This window comes from Myripristis murdjan, chromosome 21 (assembly GCF_902150065.1).
Source record: "Myripristis murdjan chromosome 21, fMyrMur1.1, whole genome shotgun sequence".
Classification (NCBI taxonomy): Eukaryota; Metazoa; Chordata; class Actinopteri; order Holocentriformes; family Holocentridae; genus Myripristis; species Myripristis murdjan.
Window position 1 is genome coordinate 5510620 of NC_044000.1, and position 18144 is coordinate 5528763.

An 18144-nucleotide genomic window follows, 5' to 3' on the forward strand; every position below is an offset into this window, starting at 1 on the left:
ACAAGATTTACTCAGTGCAAGCCTGTTGAGGACAGCAGCACATATCAAAAATATAATTTCTAGGTAATAATTACCTTAGTAGGAGTTACATTTGCTGCTGTGCGAAGGAGATATTGAGAGTTATAAGCAGGAGATGGGATGTGGTATACAGAAGGACCTGTAGTGGCAACTGAGAGAAAAATATAAGAATGTTCAATATAGAAATTATATTCCCATGCTTGAGATGACTTTTGAGAAAATCAGGTAATACATTTTACAGTAAGTTTAACAGTCTTATTTTGTTCTATATAGTATAATGACCTGTTAGCGGAGCTCCATGGAAGGATTGGACTGGTGTGTAGGGTTCCTGTAGACCCTCAGCCCCATAACTCTCTCCATACATCCTGTGGTAAGGAGAGCCTGTGTTTCCAGAGGTGTTGTGTCTCAGATCATGAACCTCATTCTGCAAAATAAAGCTTAGTTAAGATTTACTCCATTAAATACACCAATACAGAGCATTCTACCAGACTCAAACAAACAAACAAAAACACAGTGACTTAACTTCAATATACCTTAATTTTGCAAGAGTAAAGAACAAAGGAAATTTTATATATTTTAAGTCTGACCTTTAGGGCTTCTACTTGCTGACAGAGCATCTGTAGGAGGGTCTTTTGGTCCTCTACCCAGTGGGGTGGTGTCTTGGGTGAAATCTGGATGAAAGGAAAAATAGATTGGAGAAAAATATCATTTTCAATAGGTATGTTTTCTGCAATAAATATAATGAAACACACATCTGTAGTCATCATAACATGTCAAGTGGTCATTTGAATGAATGGCCCGTTTAATATATTAATCATACCAGGTGTCTTTTGGAGGGCGAGACAATGCTTTTGTTTGGGGAAGGAGTGGAGAACTTGATATGGGATATGGTGGCAGCAGTTTCAGTGAGGTGAGCAGGGCTGGAGTGGGCTGGTCCTCCTCGTCCCTCTTCCTCCTCCTCATCCATGGCCTCCCCGCCCTCCCCTAGCTGCTGATTCACCTCATTCAGGAGGTCCATAACCTCCTCCATGGACACTGGCAGCTAGGGCACAAAATACAACTGATGGTTTATGACAGTTCTGGAGTTATTCACATTTAGTGACAAATTGGAATACATTTTCTCTGAATCCAAAGGATCCACTTGTCAGCACTAAGGGACGCAAATATGAAAACTTATCAGTACTACAGTAATATAAACTGTTATCTACTCCTTGTTACCTCATGTTGGAAACAGACGATCATTAACCATCAAGAGTAAAATAAGCAGATAGTGTTACTTATGAGATATGGCTTAGGGAGGTGAGAAACAGTACTCACTTTCTCTATGTCATCAGCATTGGCATTGTAGATCTTTGACAGGTAAGTCCTGAACTTCCTAAGGAACATAATGCACCTGTCTTGGGTCTCCTCAACCCCATTGCCTGCCTCCTCTGATAGCCGCTGATAGATCTGCCGAGAAACACCAATAGCATCAACAATAACAAATACTGGAACATCCCTAAATAGCATCCTCAAAATCCTCAATCAAAACAAGCAACAACCAAGAAACAGTTTGGTGCACCAATAGTGTTTGCAGGACCAGTGCCAATCAATTTCACAAGTACTGTTGCAAATGCAGGCTATGAGTTATCATTTTCTTCACTTCTTTATGTGCTGACCTAGAGTGATTAAGCTGTTTTTTCTGTTAATCCATACATCTTTTGGCCCAACTTCGATGACTTATTTTCTTTTATAATTTTAAATAAATTGGCTTCACTTATTTTATGATAAATGAATGAATAATGTGCATGAACGACAGTGAACCAAGGAGCACTTGGATTGGTACTTGTATCAGTACAGATAATAGCATTGGTCTACTTCTCTCAAGAAGGATTATAAAAAAAAAATGAACAGCCACTATTCAAATCAAATTGTTCAAGGAAGGATATGCTGTGAAGAATCCCAAAGCCTAGCCTACCCGAGCCAGATGCCAGTGAGATGACATGTTATTGACAGTTTCCAGGGTAGCAATGGCCTCCTCCGTCTTGCCTTCAATGTCCAGGAGAGCAGAAAATGCTATCATGGCTTCCTCTTCAAATCCCTTCACTGCTGAAATCTGAAAGTAAGTGGACACACACACACACACACACTTAAGTACTTCATAAGCAGTGGAAATCAAGCTCCTAATGCTTTAAGTGTTATCTGAGTGCCAGGTTTTACCCTTGAGCTGCGGAGGCTACAGAAGCACTTCATAAGTGAACAATATAACTATAACAGGGTTCCATATTTCACATGTTTTATACATTCACAAACTAAAAGTCAGAGCTTGAAGTTACAGCCTGTTTCTGCTAAACAGCACCCCCATTTGGCAGTGCTGTTCTAATAGGATGCACCGCTTTTTGGCCAATCATAAGCAAAAGTTGGTCACTGCTACAGCAAAGAATGACCTCAAGTCACTATCACAATAAACTGAAACATTCATCTTAATAATGATAAAGTAACAATTTATTTTATGTGCCTTTTACACACTACCATTCAACCAGTTTACAGTTTCCAACCAGTTTCCTGACAACTAAAAATGTCTGTACTACATTTATTATATTTTTTAATGGCTTAACTTTCTGGTAACAAATAAAGCCACACTGACATTTCTGACCTGGATATCCTTGGAGGGAAAGTGTATGAAGAGTGGGTCGAAGGGTTCAGGGATACCGCGTCTGTTTTTGATCTTGTCCAACAGTGGGAGAACAACTTTCCAGTAGTGGACACTGCGGCCAATGTACTCCTTCTGATCGTAGTATGAGTTTACTCCGAAACCCTGCATTATCCAACACAGAACCATGGGTGAATATCAGGGAGAATAAGATTGCCACATTAGTTTAGGGTGGCTATGGCATAAACCTTGTGCATCCACATTTGACAAACAGAAATAATTTATGTACCTCAAATTAACAGCTATCAAAACACAGACTGACACAAATTTTAACATTTGGTTGTTTGGAAACTGATGGTAATAGTTTCACTAGTGAACACTGACATCACAAAAAATAAACATACACTGTAACAGTCAGTGTGTGTGTGTGTGTTCAGAAATTTTATAACAGACACCTCGCCCTATCATATTTAACTGTTGTGACAGAAAGGGGCAGGTGTAAAGGCATGAGTGTCTACATAGTGCCAGCTTAGGCACTGAATAAATGCTGCCTATCTATCTGCGCTTGTGTGCATGTGCACAACCACTGGAATTACTGACTCCTTTCCGGCTACATTAGCAAAGGTATTCTTTTGCTTTTATGGAGAAATTTGTCTTGAATTTGACTGTCATATTACTGGCGCACAGAGCATTTTAGTTTTAAAACATAAATGATTTTGTAGTTGTTTGTGTACTAAAAATATTCTAATGGTAGGATGTACAAATATGCCCAACCGGCAGGCATAAGCTGTGAGCAATACAAGCCTCAAGCTTGCACACTACCTGATTTGGCAGACTGATTGTAGTACAAAATGTCAAAGACAATACTGTGTTTACAACAAATTTACAACTCCATTGTTCTGCTACTGAAAATTTCATCTATCATCTGTACCTTGTTTACCATTTAGGCTAATACTTAATGTAGACAACTGAGAATTAAACTACCATTCATGAATTAAATTCACTAGAGTACTTTGGCATTTAGAATCAAGGTAGTTAAAATGCCATTTAAAGACAGGAAAACAAAGCTGGCTACTTTTCCTACTCGTCTGGCTATTCAGTGAACTACTGTAAAACACTGTGTGTATGTGTGTATTTACTGTTTGGCTGAGATGTTGAGCCCAGTGGATGGGCAGTGCTGGTTGGAGGCCATGTTTCTCTCCAGCTCTCAGGGTGGTCAGTCCATGCTGCACAATCATCCGCAGTTTGGCTGACATGCCAGGCCTGCAAAGGGAGAAACAGTGACTAAAACAAAGTGATGCTTAATTTAATCATGCAACTTAGCTCATATGCTGTAGGCTGCCTATACAAAACCTGCTGTGGGTGATCTTTTTGGGCATCTTTACAGGTAATAAATTAGTATTCAATTAAATTGCATATCTGTTGTGGACAAAACTGACTGGCCAATATCTGATTTTTAATTATGGCTACGACGCTGAAGCCCTCCCCCCACAGTTTCAAAAAATCCTAGAGGAAACCCTGCTGGCATTTGGCATCTTAAGTTTTCGTGGTGAGTTTAAGCCCCATATGAGCTATCTATGCCTATCTATAGATCTGAGTGGAGATGAAGATGCAAACACTGTCAGGCTACAAGTGAAAAGCTTTACTTCAGTATCTTTGAGCTGGATAATAGAGTTATTACAATCGATTCAGGAAGTGGAACTGGCATACTGTCAGGGAAAGCACTGGAGACTGCTTATGATGTGTTTTTGATAACAAATCTAAGTATAATGTCGATAAATGACAGCAGCATCTCTTTCTCCTAGGGCGACATGTTACTACAGCACTACATCATCTGCTTATTTAGATCCCAGCGGTTGTGGCCTGACTCACGCAGCTCGTTTGTGGATGAGGCTGTAGATGGCATCCCACCACTCCCTCTGTCTGTCAGTAGACAGGAGGCGCAGGAGGGGCAAAGGGAGGCAGCGAGGCTCATAGAGCTGCTGCTGTTGCTGCTGGACACCACTGCTGATCTTCAGCGTCTCCTGGAGCTGACTGTGGCTGCAGAATACCACACCAGACACAAACACCTGGGGGGAGTTGACGACACAAGACAAACTGGTTTACATATGGCCTGATAATGACAGAGACTGAGAAGCAAGTGTGTCATTTATCAAACAGACTGGCTGATAGCAGCTGAAGTACCACTCCAAGTGCTATGCAATTCTGTCATTCACAGGCCTAGCATCAGCCCTGCACAAAACAATTTGCAAAGTAAGTGCATCAGTTGTATTTTTTTTATTCATTTTAGCAAATTATGCGCTGTCCACTGTGGAAAAAAAAAAAAATCAAAGAATAATATGAAATTCTGATGAAATAGAAAAAGGCTACAAATGGCCGTTGGAAACCCAGAAAGTATTTAAGTTTTCAGAAAATCTGTCTGTAACATCAAGTACTTGTTTACCAGACAAATCAATCATGATAAGAAGCAAATGCTGTTAACCACATCACTAGCCATGGCATTTTTTTCCAATTTGTCCAAAAAGCGACAAACAGCTAGACTGGCGCCACAACAAGGTATGTTAGGCCTACCAGAGCACAATGACAGCAATTTTTTAAAATAATGTTTTTATCAATTTAATGTCACAACTCTACCTACAAAGGACTGATTTCCACTGATATAAAATACCATCTACTCTTATTCCACTGACCAATATAAGAGTCCCATAAGACAGTCCTACCTACCTCCAGGTCTAGCAGGCAAATGGACTCAGGAGCACTGGTGTCCAGCTTGGAGGTTTCCAGAGTGAGCCTGGGGAAGAGCTGCTTCAGCCAGTCCCGCAGGGCTGGCCTGTGGGCCTGCAGGGCCCACTGCAGGCCCAGCCAGCTCAAGTGCTGCAGGTCGCCTCCATGCAGCAGGATGGAGCCTACAGGGGTGCGCAAAGCCATTTTTGTTTTTACTTGACACAGAAACTAAGCCAACACTAACACACTGTGCTAGGTAACAGTGAGACATCACACTTAGGTGGGCATTAGAGTGGTATAAGATAAGGGGAAAACAAAGCTATATGAACATCATAAATGTATGAGTGAACATATCTTATTTTCTTGCTTGAAAGATTAAGTACAGATGCAGTGGTCTGCATTTTTAGAGTATTATCTACAAAGCGTATATACCTCATGTTTCTGCTAGTCTTTCCCCATAACAAGCAGTCGTATTTTAGAAGCCAGCCACTGGGTTCCATTCATTCCTCTATGATATGAAAATGAACTTTCAGAGACTTCAAACTTTCGTCATCCACATTACTTTCCTAATGTGGGCGACGAAAGCAGCTCTGTTGTGTTTTGATGACTTGAAATTGAGCAGCGTGAAATGGTCTTTCTGTCAGGAAATAATCCACAAGGAAACATTTGCTTTTCACAGCCAATTATCAGTTCTGACGTTCATGCATGACGACTACTTTGTTAGCCACGGAAGCAGAACATAATGAGGTGGGTGTTTCAACCAAAAAAAAAAAAATTTTAAGTCATAAAAGGAAATCAAAGGATTTTGCTTATTTGTTGTGAAACCTTTAGTAGCGCACATGATTAATAAAATAACAAATAATAAAAATCTACTAAGACTGATGAACAACTCAGCTGTCACTTCACAAAAAACATAAAAACTGAAAAAATAAATGTAAACAACCGTAACTTTTCATCCCAGCGTCTAAAAAAAGCAACATTAATATCACGACCACTTATAGAGCCCTTTCCAAAATACTGAAAAACTGTTTTACAGAGCATTATATTAGTACTTGATCAGTATTGCACATAATTTTATTATTAGTCTGTCAGCCCTGGAAAGCATAAATACATTTTTTTTTTTTTTTACCGTTGTCCCATTTGGACAGATGGGAGAGCTCTGGAGCCTGGGTGCTGATGGAGCGAATGTCATCATTGGCAATGAAGGAGGCAGAAGTGGAGGCCCGCGGTCCAAACAGGAGGTCAAACAGAGAGCCCTGACCGCTACGGTTCCCAAACGCTTCTACCACCTGCACACACGAATAGATAATTTAAGTCATCCAAATATCAGTTTGTTGCCATGTGGTGCTTTTATCAACCTTTTAAACAATAAGTCATTGCTGGGCAACTCTGATATGACGGACACAATTAGATTTGATTACATAACATTTTTTTTTCTGTCTTGGGTTTCAGTTTCATTTTCTCATAAATGCTGTTTCACAGGCTTTACCACTCCAGCAACCAGGGATGGACTGGAGGAGTGTGGGGCTGCTGGTGCCCTGCTGGCTTGGTGTGTGGCAGGGGAACACAAGGGAGAATGATGTTTGTACATTTGGCCTGAGAGAAGCTTTACAACAAAAACAAATGTAAATCAAGAGGAATCTTCTTTTTGGGAGAATGAATGGGCCTGTCAAATGTAACTGCACTCAGCTAATTAGATTTATTGCGATCTCAAGAAAATCTGACATTTTGGTCAGTGGCTGGTGCCACAGGAAAAGTCGTAAGATCACCAAAACTGGCAGGGTTCATCCTCTGGTGGGTTCTGGCAGAGCCTGAGGGTTCTGCGCAGTATCTTAGCTGTACCGAGGACGGCGTTCTTCTGGACAGAGATCTCAGGTGTTGTTCCTGGAATCTGCTGGAGCCACTCTCCCAGTTTGGGGGTCACAGCCCCGAGAGCTCCGATTACCACCGGCAACACTGTTGCCTTCACTCCCCACATCTTCTCTAGCTCCTCTCTCAGCCCTTGGTATTTTTCCAGCTTCTCATGTTCCTTCTTCCTGATGTTGCTATCGTTTGGGATAGGTACATCTGTCACTACTGCCTTCTTCTGCTGTTTGTCGACCATCACGGTTGATCAGCCACCACCAGCTTATCCATGTAGATCTGGAAATGCTGCAGGATCTTGGCTCTGTTGTTCCCTACCACCTTTGGAGGTGTCTTCCATTTTGATCCTTGGACTTTCAGCCCCAATTTGGTGCAGATGTTGCTGTACACTATGCCAGCCACTTGGTTATGCTGTGCCTGCCAGAAACTTGCACCCTGCTGTGATGTGCTGTACTGTCTCAGGGGCATCTTTGCACAGCCTGCACCTGGGGTCCTGCCTAGTATGGTAGACACTGGCCTCTATGGATCTTGTGCTTAGGGCCTGTTCTTGTGCTGCCATGATCAGTTCCTCTGTGCTGTCTTTCAGTCCAGCCTTTTTCAGCCACTGGTATGTTTTCTCAATACCAGCCACTTCTCTGCTATCTGTCGGTGGTACAAACCATGCAGGGGTTTGTCCCTCCAAGATAATGCCTCTTCCTCTTCATCCTCCTCATTGGGCTTCTGCTGCTTGAGATACTTAGCAGGTCATCACTGGGGGCCATCTTCCTGATGTATTCCTGGATCTTTGTTGTTTCATCCTGGATGGTGGCTTTAATGATCATGGGTAATCAGCCTGCCTCTTTCCGCTTAGTGTACAGCCTCAAGGTGCTGGTCTCCATGCATTGGTACAGTATATGCCGCATTTGATGCTAACTTGTGCAATTGGCTTTGAGTTAGCCTCTAGAGTTGTCCTCCACATTCTCATTGAGTTCTTGATGAAGGCTCTTAGGGTCCTGTTGATGTTGTACAGCTTCAAGCATTCCAGTATCCATGTGTGTGGCATGAGTCGTAGGCTTTCTTGTAGTCGATCCAGGCAGTGCACAGGTCTGTGTTCCTTGCCTTACAGTCCACAGAGCGACTGCTCTGTCAACCAGTAGCTGGTGTTTGGTATTTGCCTTAAAAATCTACTATCGACTGACAAAATACCCATACCTTAAAGCAATTGTCATAATAGGGTCAAATGACAAACTGCTGACAACCACCAAAGCAAGACTGCATGGACAGACCTCTCTGATGAACGTGTGTGTGTCGGCACTGAGGTTGAGCAGCATGTGGCCGGCCTGGCTCTGCCGGTCGTTAGCCAGCAGCTCTATCAGCTGGGGGGCTGTCTGGTCTCCTTTGGTCACCTTAGCCTTTGGTCTGGGGACCTGGTGGAGGAAATATCTTATCTTTAAAAAGCTGCAAAATTGTAAATCATGTGTGTTTTTTAATGTTTCTACAAAGACTCTTTTACTGGTCTGGATTATATTTTGTTACTAAGCAGTTTTATCCAACAGTCCTATTAATGGACTGAAATAATGCTTGCTATGAGGCAATATTAACTATTGTGTAACAATGCTAAAACTGCATCATAGTCACTGGGCTACATAATTAAAAAAGAAATTTGATAAAACACTGTATAGTTAAGGTACTTTAAGATATGGTATGTTCCACAGCTATTCTGCTCTAAAAGCTACTTAACAACAACAGTCTTTCTGGCATCCACAATTTTCTTATTAACACTCTAAGGTAGAAAATGAGAGATTTCAAGGTGAAATTTCCCAGAACAGAACATTTGATCACATTACTGAAGCATACATCCGGGCATGTATGACAATTACGGTCGTTGTCACTCATTTAAAAGTCCTCATCATCAATAAGTCACAGAGGACCTCTTAAATATGTGTCATATATACTAACTACACACGTAAGTAAATTTGCAATGTAGGTTTTAACTAAAAAAGTGCACTGCAGTTTTTGAGAAAATCTGTTGCATATCATGCACTTTTGACTGTAATTACCCCTCCACAACAACACTCACAGTCACTGTATACTCTGGCTTTAACTATCAAGTCAGAGAGCTGAGATCAAATCCAAATACACTGATCTTTAGTTAAGAAAGTGATGAATTAGGTGTACATGTAATGCTGGAGCTGGTTACGTTTGTGTCAGCTGGCATGTCAGTACCTGGTATGCCAGCAGGTAGCACAGTGCAGCCAGGTCCACAACAGCCCTCCAGGTCTGTTGGCGCTCCTGGGCAAGCTTCAACAACAGAGTGGCTGCATGCAGGTAAAGGTGACCTCGCATCTCCACAAACACCTCGCACAAGTCATCTGTCTGGCTGCCCGCTGTGCTGCTCAGTGTCTGCATTGCCTGGTCAAAACTACACAAAGTTGTACAAAGTTAAACATACATTCACATGTTTCTCACTGGTTAGCAGGTTTCTTTCACAGAGTGCTATGTGTAAAATGTTCCTTTCACCTCTGTTTAATGTAGTTGTGTTTTTCCACTTGTGTATGTATTAAAGGGATTAAAGTGGAAATATTTTCCTGCCCAAAACTTTATCATGTCAACTTGAAATTCAAATACTGCACAAAATTAACTGAGCCAAATAGATTTGATTTTTTTATTATTTCTTTGAATTATCAATAAATGAAAAAACTAGAAAACTGGAGAGAAGAGAGATGAAACTAGAAAGAGAAAAAACAAACAAACAAAAAACAAACAAACTGAATTGGGACAATTTTACACACAAAGGCCCACCCATGCTACCTTGTAAGAGCGTCAAGGCTGGGCTGCACTCCGCTCACAGTCAGTGTGATTCTCAGCAGGCTGCAGTGGGCCAACAGCAGCTCTCGCTGAAGACGGCGACACATCTTCTCATTGCTAGAGACGCTGGGCTGAGCCAGGTACTCCTGAAATACATATCAGCTGAGGGTCAACAGACTGGACTCTCCTTGACTACAGCCAGTAAAATGCATCTATCTTTTTTACATTAGATGTCTGACCTGAGGAATCACTAAAGATTGATGTGGGAGACGTTTACTCAACTCTCCGTAAAACCTGCCTCAATCTGCCTTAAGCAGCTGCTAAACCACTTAAAAATTTTAATTAGTCTGGCTATGATGATATAAATGCTGACCCAGAGGCTTTTTCACCCTGAACAGGATAAAATATATGGAGAAACACTGATCGGTTGTAATGTTTTAGTACTGTATGGGCATGACAATGGTCAGTAATTATAACCAAAACCCAAAATATTCTAACTGTACAAAGAACACACTCTTGCCCTTCGATAGATTTCATGCTGACCTGCAGGGTGTGCACCACCACGGTGTACCAGTCCAGGCTGTGGCGTAGCAAGCCTCTTCTCTCAGCAGCCAGACAGTGTTTGACAGCCTCGTCCAGCCGGCCGTCCTGAGAGTACAGCTGCACCAGCTTCACGTTGACATGGGCGTCGGCTGGCCTCGCTGCCAGCTCGGCTTGGAGGAGGTCGAACAGCTGGTTCCAGCCCTGCTGACCCTGGCGACTCAACAAACACTCCTGGATTGAAGAGGCAGGGACAAAACAAGGAAGTGTCAGTACATCCTTTCCACCTGGCATGAACAAGTGTCTCCTTTCCAGATGGTGTCTACATATGATTTGAATGCTGTGGTGCATAAGCAAAACAAGCCCTTTCAACAACCACACTGTAGTTCCATGTCTTTCAATAAATGGTCAATGAAAACAAAAACATTTCAGCTGTTTAACTTCATACTTTTGACACTGAACCCAAAATTGTTTGTTTTGCTGACTGCCAGTTTTCTGCTGTGCCCAAGTCACACTGAAGGGTTTCTATACTTGTCAAATACATTCCAAAAAATTTTCAATGACCTTTCCATAACTACATACCAAATTTCCATGACTGTATTTTTGTGATGTTATGAGTAAAGCATCCTTTACGACTAACGAGTGGCATTGCAAGTGAAATAAAATACATCTAATAATCTCCATGTCTAATTGACTGGTTTCCAAGAATGTTATTAGATGCTGATTTGGATGAAATAAAAGTATCTTATATAAATATCTTAACTGTTCTCTCTTCTCAGGTTCTAGCTTGACTTCAAGAGTCATCACAATTGTGATCATTAGTAAAAACATTCATTACTATCCCAAAAATTCAAAGATGTTTCACCATTTTCCAAACATTTCCAGGCCTGGGAAACATCTTTTCTCTTTCATCAAATTCCATGAGTCTTCCAGGATTTTTATGACTGTAGAAACTACATGTCAGAAGAAACGCATTTTGTTGCTTTACTTAATCTTATTTAAAGAAGGTTGGGTTAGAAAACCACAACAGTTCTTATCACGCTTCATGTCTATTTAATTATTACTCAATTTTGGCAGATTTATTTTGACGATCACAGAAAATGTTTTGAATGACAGCTGTTTGTCTATTTCTTCTTCTTTTATTCTGGAGAAAAACACCTGTTTGTCAATGTTCCAGATGCATATTTGAGCACGTCTAAAGGGAGTTTGGATGATCAGACCATTCTGTCCTGGCTGGGTTTCTACTTGCTTTTACAGGCATTTTTGCTCTATTAAAATGCAATATGGTCATCCAAATGAAAGATGAAATGGGGTCTATGTCAGCATGGCATGCTAGAGGTCAACAACTGGATAAATATAGGGAATGACAGATATTTTTTTTCTTCCAAATGGACAAAATCACACTAGAATTATGTGTATTTCCATCAACTGGGATGAGGAGATAAACAGACATCCTTAATGTAGAACACTCTTAACTCAATAAAACATCTTTCACAAAAAATGGGACATCTTTTGAGAACAGTGCCAGTAATTCCTGCGATTAATGCTGTCTGAAGATGAAAACAAAGAAATGGTTTTAGCAATATTCAAATGCATCAACTTCAGGTCATACAACCACAATACAGCAGCTTATGCATGGGAAACAGCATGTATGGCTTCTCTGGAAGGCTCTGATGACCAGACATTTCACAGACAGCCTTTCAGAGAATCCACTTGTTTTTAACGTACTGCACAAAAAGGCTAGAGCAAAACTCTGCCGCTATTTATCTCACAAATTACACTTTCTCCTCAAGCATGTATACCAGCTTTGGCAAGACTGTGGGCATTTTATCAATATTGACTTTTTCCTTTTAGCCTAAACTGAAGGACATATCAAACAAGGACTACAGGGACATGGTGGGCTGTGATCCAGGCAGCTGTTCATTCAACACATGCTGAAGCAGTTTTGTTATCAGCCCCTCTGAATATCACACTAGGCCTGAACGATATGGTCCAAAAAATCATTTTCATTGAAAAAAAAAAAAGAAAAAAAGAATAACATGGCAATAATATATATGTATATATATGCAGGGATCTGTATCAAACACATGTGTTTTATTACATCTGGAAAATACAATTTGTAGGCCAGGGCATCTCTGTAGCACCACTATACTTTATTTAAAGCAATGTTTTGTCACATGTTCTCAAAAAACTGCAGCACATACAATTTGAATATTGCACTTGACCATATTATGATTTCAGTAATATTCTGATTAACCATTCAGCTCTCCATCACCCTTCATTCAAAACTACCAAATATATGAGCAAAATGGTAGTACTCCTGCTACTTTGATGGAAATGGTAGCAAAACTGACTGTCATTCCTACTCTGATTTTAATTGGTAAGGGCAACATAAACATTGGACATTAATATTGTTTGATTTCATGATTATTCACAGTAGGGATAATGACATCCACTTTTAACCAAAAACAAAGGGTGCAATACATGTTGGAGGCATAAAAGTAAAGAGTAGGGTAACAAAGAACTGCACCCAGTGAGTCAGTAAAGTAATATTACATTTCAAAAGAATAATGACTTTTTGAACAACAAACCAAAACTTCTAATCTAAAGCCTGAAGGAAGAGTTCACATTAGCACACAAAATAGGTTTTAAGCACACCTTTGCATTTGTGTTGAACAGAGACAGATTTTTTTTGCTGGCTAGGCCCAACGTGGACGAAAATCTGCACTCTCCAAATTACCCCATGTTTTATAATAATTTCAGAGAGGCAAACATATTATGTTAATGTCATGTGAAAGGATAATGCCAGATATTTTCAACCTCTGCCTTACTTTCCTTTTTTCTTCCCATTTTGATGACCGTGTAAATAAGTTAATCATTTACTGCATCGTTTGAAATTGCGTTCCTCTAGTTTAAAGGTAGTGCCACTCTCTAGTGCTCTCCTAGTGTTTCCTCTCAAGGACCAAAGCAAACTCCAACAATTAAAGCCAAAAGGCAATGAAAATTCATTTTAACACTCACATTACAATGTGATGTGCCTGCTTCTGATTTTCCAAATGTATGTTGAGGTATTTACAATACAATGCAATGCCATGCCATGCTTTCTTTAACCGCATCAAAATAAACAAATCAAATAATTGTTACTAAAACTAGCGTTTAGCCAACCATCTGTTAAAGACAATGTGATCTCTCTGATTATGACTGCCGGCAGACAAGTATAGATGTTGTATCTGTGATCAGGGAAACAACATATCTTGAAAACCACTGCTTAAACAAAATACAAAACAGCAAGAGCAGAGGTGAATATGACAACCTACTGACATACTGCTACCAGAGCAGAACACTGTCTGCCTGCTTTCTGTTTACTGTAACTCTGTTCCTGTGGTGCTGTTAAACACTGCAGTGAGTATTTATTACGTCTGAGTTCAACTGAATGAACAAATTCTGATGACATCAAAAATATATAAATAAATAAAATAAAGATTAAAACCCCACAACTCAACTTTATGGATGTACACATGTCGTGCTCTCCTTCCACTCTGAACAAACAATGTCAACTGAGCTCAGCTCCACTATTAAACAAGCCAGTGTTTTATCCACTCCCTATTAGCACTGACTAAAACTGGATGAACTTCATGCTCTGCAGTGAAGTAAGTGTGGAACTTGTGAATGTAGCCAATTATTATAATGGCAGAAAACTAGGTAAACAATACCCACTGAAAAGAACCAGAATCAAAGAACATATAAAAGAAGGAAGAATATCTTATAGAGACAGATATTTCCCAAGTGTAATTAATATTGAAGTCAATGGGACAGGCATGGAAAATCCAACAAAACACCACTATACCGTGAATAGAGTGTGAAGCCCAACTCTAGCCAAACCATGCTAAATGTTAGCCACATTTAATTTAAAAATGTACAATCCCATATATCAAATATCAGCAAGTTGGCAAGAGCATAATTCCAACACCTGGCTGTGGTACTAAACGGTTAAATAAGGCAGAACCGGACGGGTGGCAAACCCATTCAACACAATGACAACTGCACAGAATTTTCCACTTTCTGCACCAATTCGGACTCTGACTACGCAATGACATACTGTCCCTTCCATCTTTATACATTCCTTGTCTCGAGCTATAACATTACACTTGTGCACACTCTCAACTGTGCAGATTTGGGTCTGGGAGGCAAAACCAGAGACAACAAACTGCTGAAAGATGCAGTGAAGAAGCAAAAGGGGGTGTTAACATTGGAAATTGGGAATGAAGGAACCTGACCTTAAGGTTGAAGACAGCTGGGCTTCCAGGCAGCAGCTTAGCAGCTTTCTCCACCCAGAACTCTGCCCTGCTGTCACATTCCTCCTTATTGACCAACAGCTCAGCCACCTTCAGCACCAGGTCCCTCTGGGCAGGGTTCAGTTCCACCGACCGCTACACAAACACAAACACACACACACAAACACACACATACACACACACACACACACACACGTCAACACCTACAACAGTTTTCAAACAGGTGAGCTAATAATATTGTACTGTACTGTATGTGTTATGCCAGGGGTGTCCAATCATGTGTCATGGAGGGCCAAGAGGCTGCAGGTTTTCATTCCAACCAAGACCTCCACCAGGTGAGTTCACTGATTAGTTCCTCCTTTCTGATACAAGGTGAGGTGATCTGGAGGAGTTCTTGGTTGGAATGAAAACCTGCAGCCTCATGGCCCTCCATGGCACATGATTGGACATCCCTGTGTTATGCAATGTGTCCAAGCAGGGAATACCATGCAGTCTTTCAGCTGTAGTGGCCTGGGTGACTTGACATTCATGTCCTACCTTGTAACATCCTACTGCTTTGTTGACCTCCCCCTCTCTCTCATAGAGCTGGCCAAGGAATTTGTGTGCTTTGGGATCCCTCTCTTGGACTTTGAGATATTCTGATACATGTCTAGGTGGAGCACAATAAAAATTATGCAGTGCATGAGTGCCATTAACATAATGCGGATCTTTAGAGATGCGAGAATTCACATTAATAAACGTTATGGGAAATTCCCAATCTTACCTTTTTGCAAGTTCATACTCCTTGGCTTCAAAGTACAGTTTAGCAAATAGAAAGCCTTTGATCGGCTTCTGTGGAAAAAGAACATTTACAGCACAGGTAAATTAATGGCGGTGGGGTGTGGGGTGTGTGTGTGTGTGTGTGTGTGTGTGTGTGTGTGTGTGTGTGTGTGTGTGTGTGTGTGTGTGTGTGGGGGGGGGGGGGGGGGGGGGGGGGGGGGGGGTATCATATGACCTCTGACCTAAACATATCTGAATGAAAATGGGCTCTTTTATGGGTTTTTGCATGCAGTACAAATGTGTGTATTTGTACATACTGGAATCTAAACAGTCTTGGAGTTGCATCCGTTGGCTATGACTGGAAAGCTGAGACTCTTGTGGATACAACAAGCCACATTTGATTCATGTGTGATGATGTTAGCCCCATAGCTATTTTATTGTAGTGGGACTTGACATCACTGTATAAGATGACCTATTGTGACCTCCAGGATAATCACAGCTTCATGATCCTTTACATCCAAAAAACTAGAGAACCAGGACATTCAGATGATGTATGGGTTTCCTCGGTAAACTGACAATAAAGGGGGGTTTGTGAGCAATTTCCAGACACCAGTTTTTGATACCAAATCAAAATAGGAATTTTGCTATGGCGTTCCTTGACATCTGTCCTAATGTGGTATTCTGGAGGGATTCTGAAGCATTTTTATTTATTCTCGAGTGGTCAAAATTGTTAAATCTTACACCAAATCTGTGTAACAAATGGTATCAACCCAAAAACTGATGCTACAACTTATGCCACATGATTGAGCATGGAAATGGCTATCATATGCTCTTGTCATAATGTTCTAGCCCTTGTACACTCTGAATAAATAAAATTTCCAAGCAAGCAATACATGCTACGCAGTTTTTCCCAGTCATGTTCCACCTAAGCGAACACATCGTAGTGGTCAGTGGCGGGCGGGGTAAATACATTAAACATTTTATTGATACATTACAATAGTGTAAATACCATTAACCTTTGTGCAGTTAATGGGAGTCAAAAACACTTAAAGCCACATTCAACCGGGTATATTTGTCCACAAAACTGCCACAATGTTACATTATGTTGGCTGTTTTTTTTTCTCCGTAATGTTACGTACCCGGGCAAACACAGTCTGTCCCATGTCAGAAATGGTGGAGTGCTGTTGTGAATGTGGAAAAACTGCGCTGGCTGTGAAAGTGGGCTAAGCTAGCCGTGTGGGTGTTAGCCAGCTAGCAACACGGTCGGGATAAGCCGGCGCTGCCTTTCCGAGCCGCTGCCGCGCATTTTCCCCGCATGCGAGGGGAGGACACGCCAGAGTGTCATCACGCCGGCTAGCTATCTAGCTAACGTTAGCATAGCTCGTAGGGGAAGATGAACAGGGCTTTCACCAGAGCCCAGGGTTCACGCCATATTACACATATTAACTTAGTTAAGTCCGACGGCCATCTGCTTACAAGTTGTTTCACTCATACCGGTTGACACATGCTGGCAAGATGTGACGGCAGTAACTGATGCTAACGTTAATGTTAGCCGCCGGTTCAACTTACCTCTTTGAGTGAGGGAGACGAACTCTGTACTGATAAAATATAGCGGTCCACTTCGGCCTTACTTCGCCGCATGGCTTCAGAGAGCGACTTTTTGCAAATTCCTAAACTACCGTTGCATAGAATACAAGAAATTGAGTAAAATCTACAAATGAAATTCACATTAATATCGACTCGTCAGTTACTCTGTAGCACAGCCATGGTGAAAGTGCGCAGTCTCAAAACGTCAAATGGCAGCGGTGGTCACGTGGATCCAAAGCGTTCTTCAGCAACGGGCTGTGAGTGGCTGGTCTGAAACAAGCAAATCGCCGCATCCAATCACAACCGAGCATTCAGTTTTGACGCACAACTGACGCACTTTTACTGTGGCCCACTAAACCCAACTACTCCATAATATACCACTGTACAGCCATACACACAATACTAAAATCATTCTTATAAATAACATTGTGCTATCCTGATAATACCACTGTATAGTGCTCATACAATACAAATATACTGACATTCAAACAGATATGCTGTTGCACAAGTAGACAACACTAATATAACTCACTACTGACAATAATCTTATGGGGGTCAATTGGGTAATGGAAAGAGGAAACTCCAGCTACACTTTTCGTACTGACATCAATTTTTTTGTTTGTTTGTTTGTTTTTGTTTTCTTTATTCTTTTTGGTAAACTAGCACAATTAATCATGTGAGGCGATATGTTGTCAACTAAAATGAAGTGAGCAATGTTAAATCAAGAACATAAACACATCCACAGTGATGGCACTGACAGATACATGTTTATTCAGAGAAATCCTCTTAATTATATTAGATATGATAAAATACAAATAACTTCGCATTCAAGCCTACAACATGCACTTTGGTGTGTTTACATGAATAAATATTTCCTTTTGTCAAGCATTGTGAAGTTACAATACAAAGAGAACTGCAGTGGCATAGTTAAACTCAGAG

At 41.0% G+C, this 18144-nt stretch overlaps 1 protein-coding gene across 4 annotated transcripts in view; it reads right to left on the reverse strand.

Annotated features, from left to right (window-relative positions):
• ranbp2 (RAN binding protein 2) overlaps positions 1-17391 on the reverse strand; it is a 33789-nt gene extending 16398 nt beyond the window's left edge. For 2 of the 4 annotated variants that reach the window (XM_030080109.1, XM_030080111.1), the window contains exons 1-19: positions 17188-17391; positions 15623-15690; positions 15397-15508; positions 14842-14994; positions 10568-10798; positions 10028-10170; positions 9443-9638; positions 8503-8643; positions 6504-6663; positions 5375-5556; positions 4523-4719; positions 3790-3913; positions 2654-2815; positions 1976-2113; positions 1336-1467; positions 839-1060; positions 606-689; positions 301-442; positions 75-169 (exon numbers count right to left, since the gene is read on the reverse strand). In XM_030080109.1, coding sequence (XP_029935969.1) covers positions 75-169; positions 301-442; positions 606-689; positions 839-1060; positions 1336-1467; positions 1976-2113; positions 2654-2815; positions 3790-3913; positions 4523-4719; positions 5375-5556; positions 6504-6663; positions 8503-8643; positions 9443-9638; positions 10028-10170; positions 10568-10798; positions 14842-14994; positions 15397-15508; positions 15623-15690; positions 17188-17259 — 2754 coding nt within the window. In that variant the 5' untranslated portion in view covers positions 17260-17391. Of the gene's footprint in view, positions 1-74; positions 170-300; positions 443-605; positions 690-838; positions 1061-1335; positions 1468-1975; positions 2114-2644; positions 2816-3789; positions 3914-4522; positions 4720-5374; positions 5557-6503; positions 6664-8502; positions 8644-9442; positions 9639-10027; positions 10171-10567; positions 10799-14841; positions 14995-15396; positions 15509-15622; positions 15691-17187 lie in introns of all 4 variants that reach the window. The other 2 variants (XM_030080108.1, XM_030080110.1) reach the window with 1 other exon arrangement.
• Between the last annotated feature and the right edge of the window lie 753 nt (positions 17392-18144).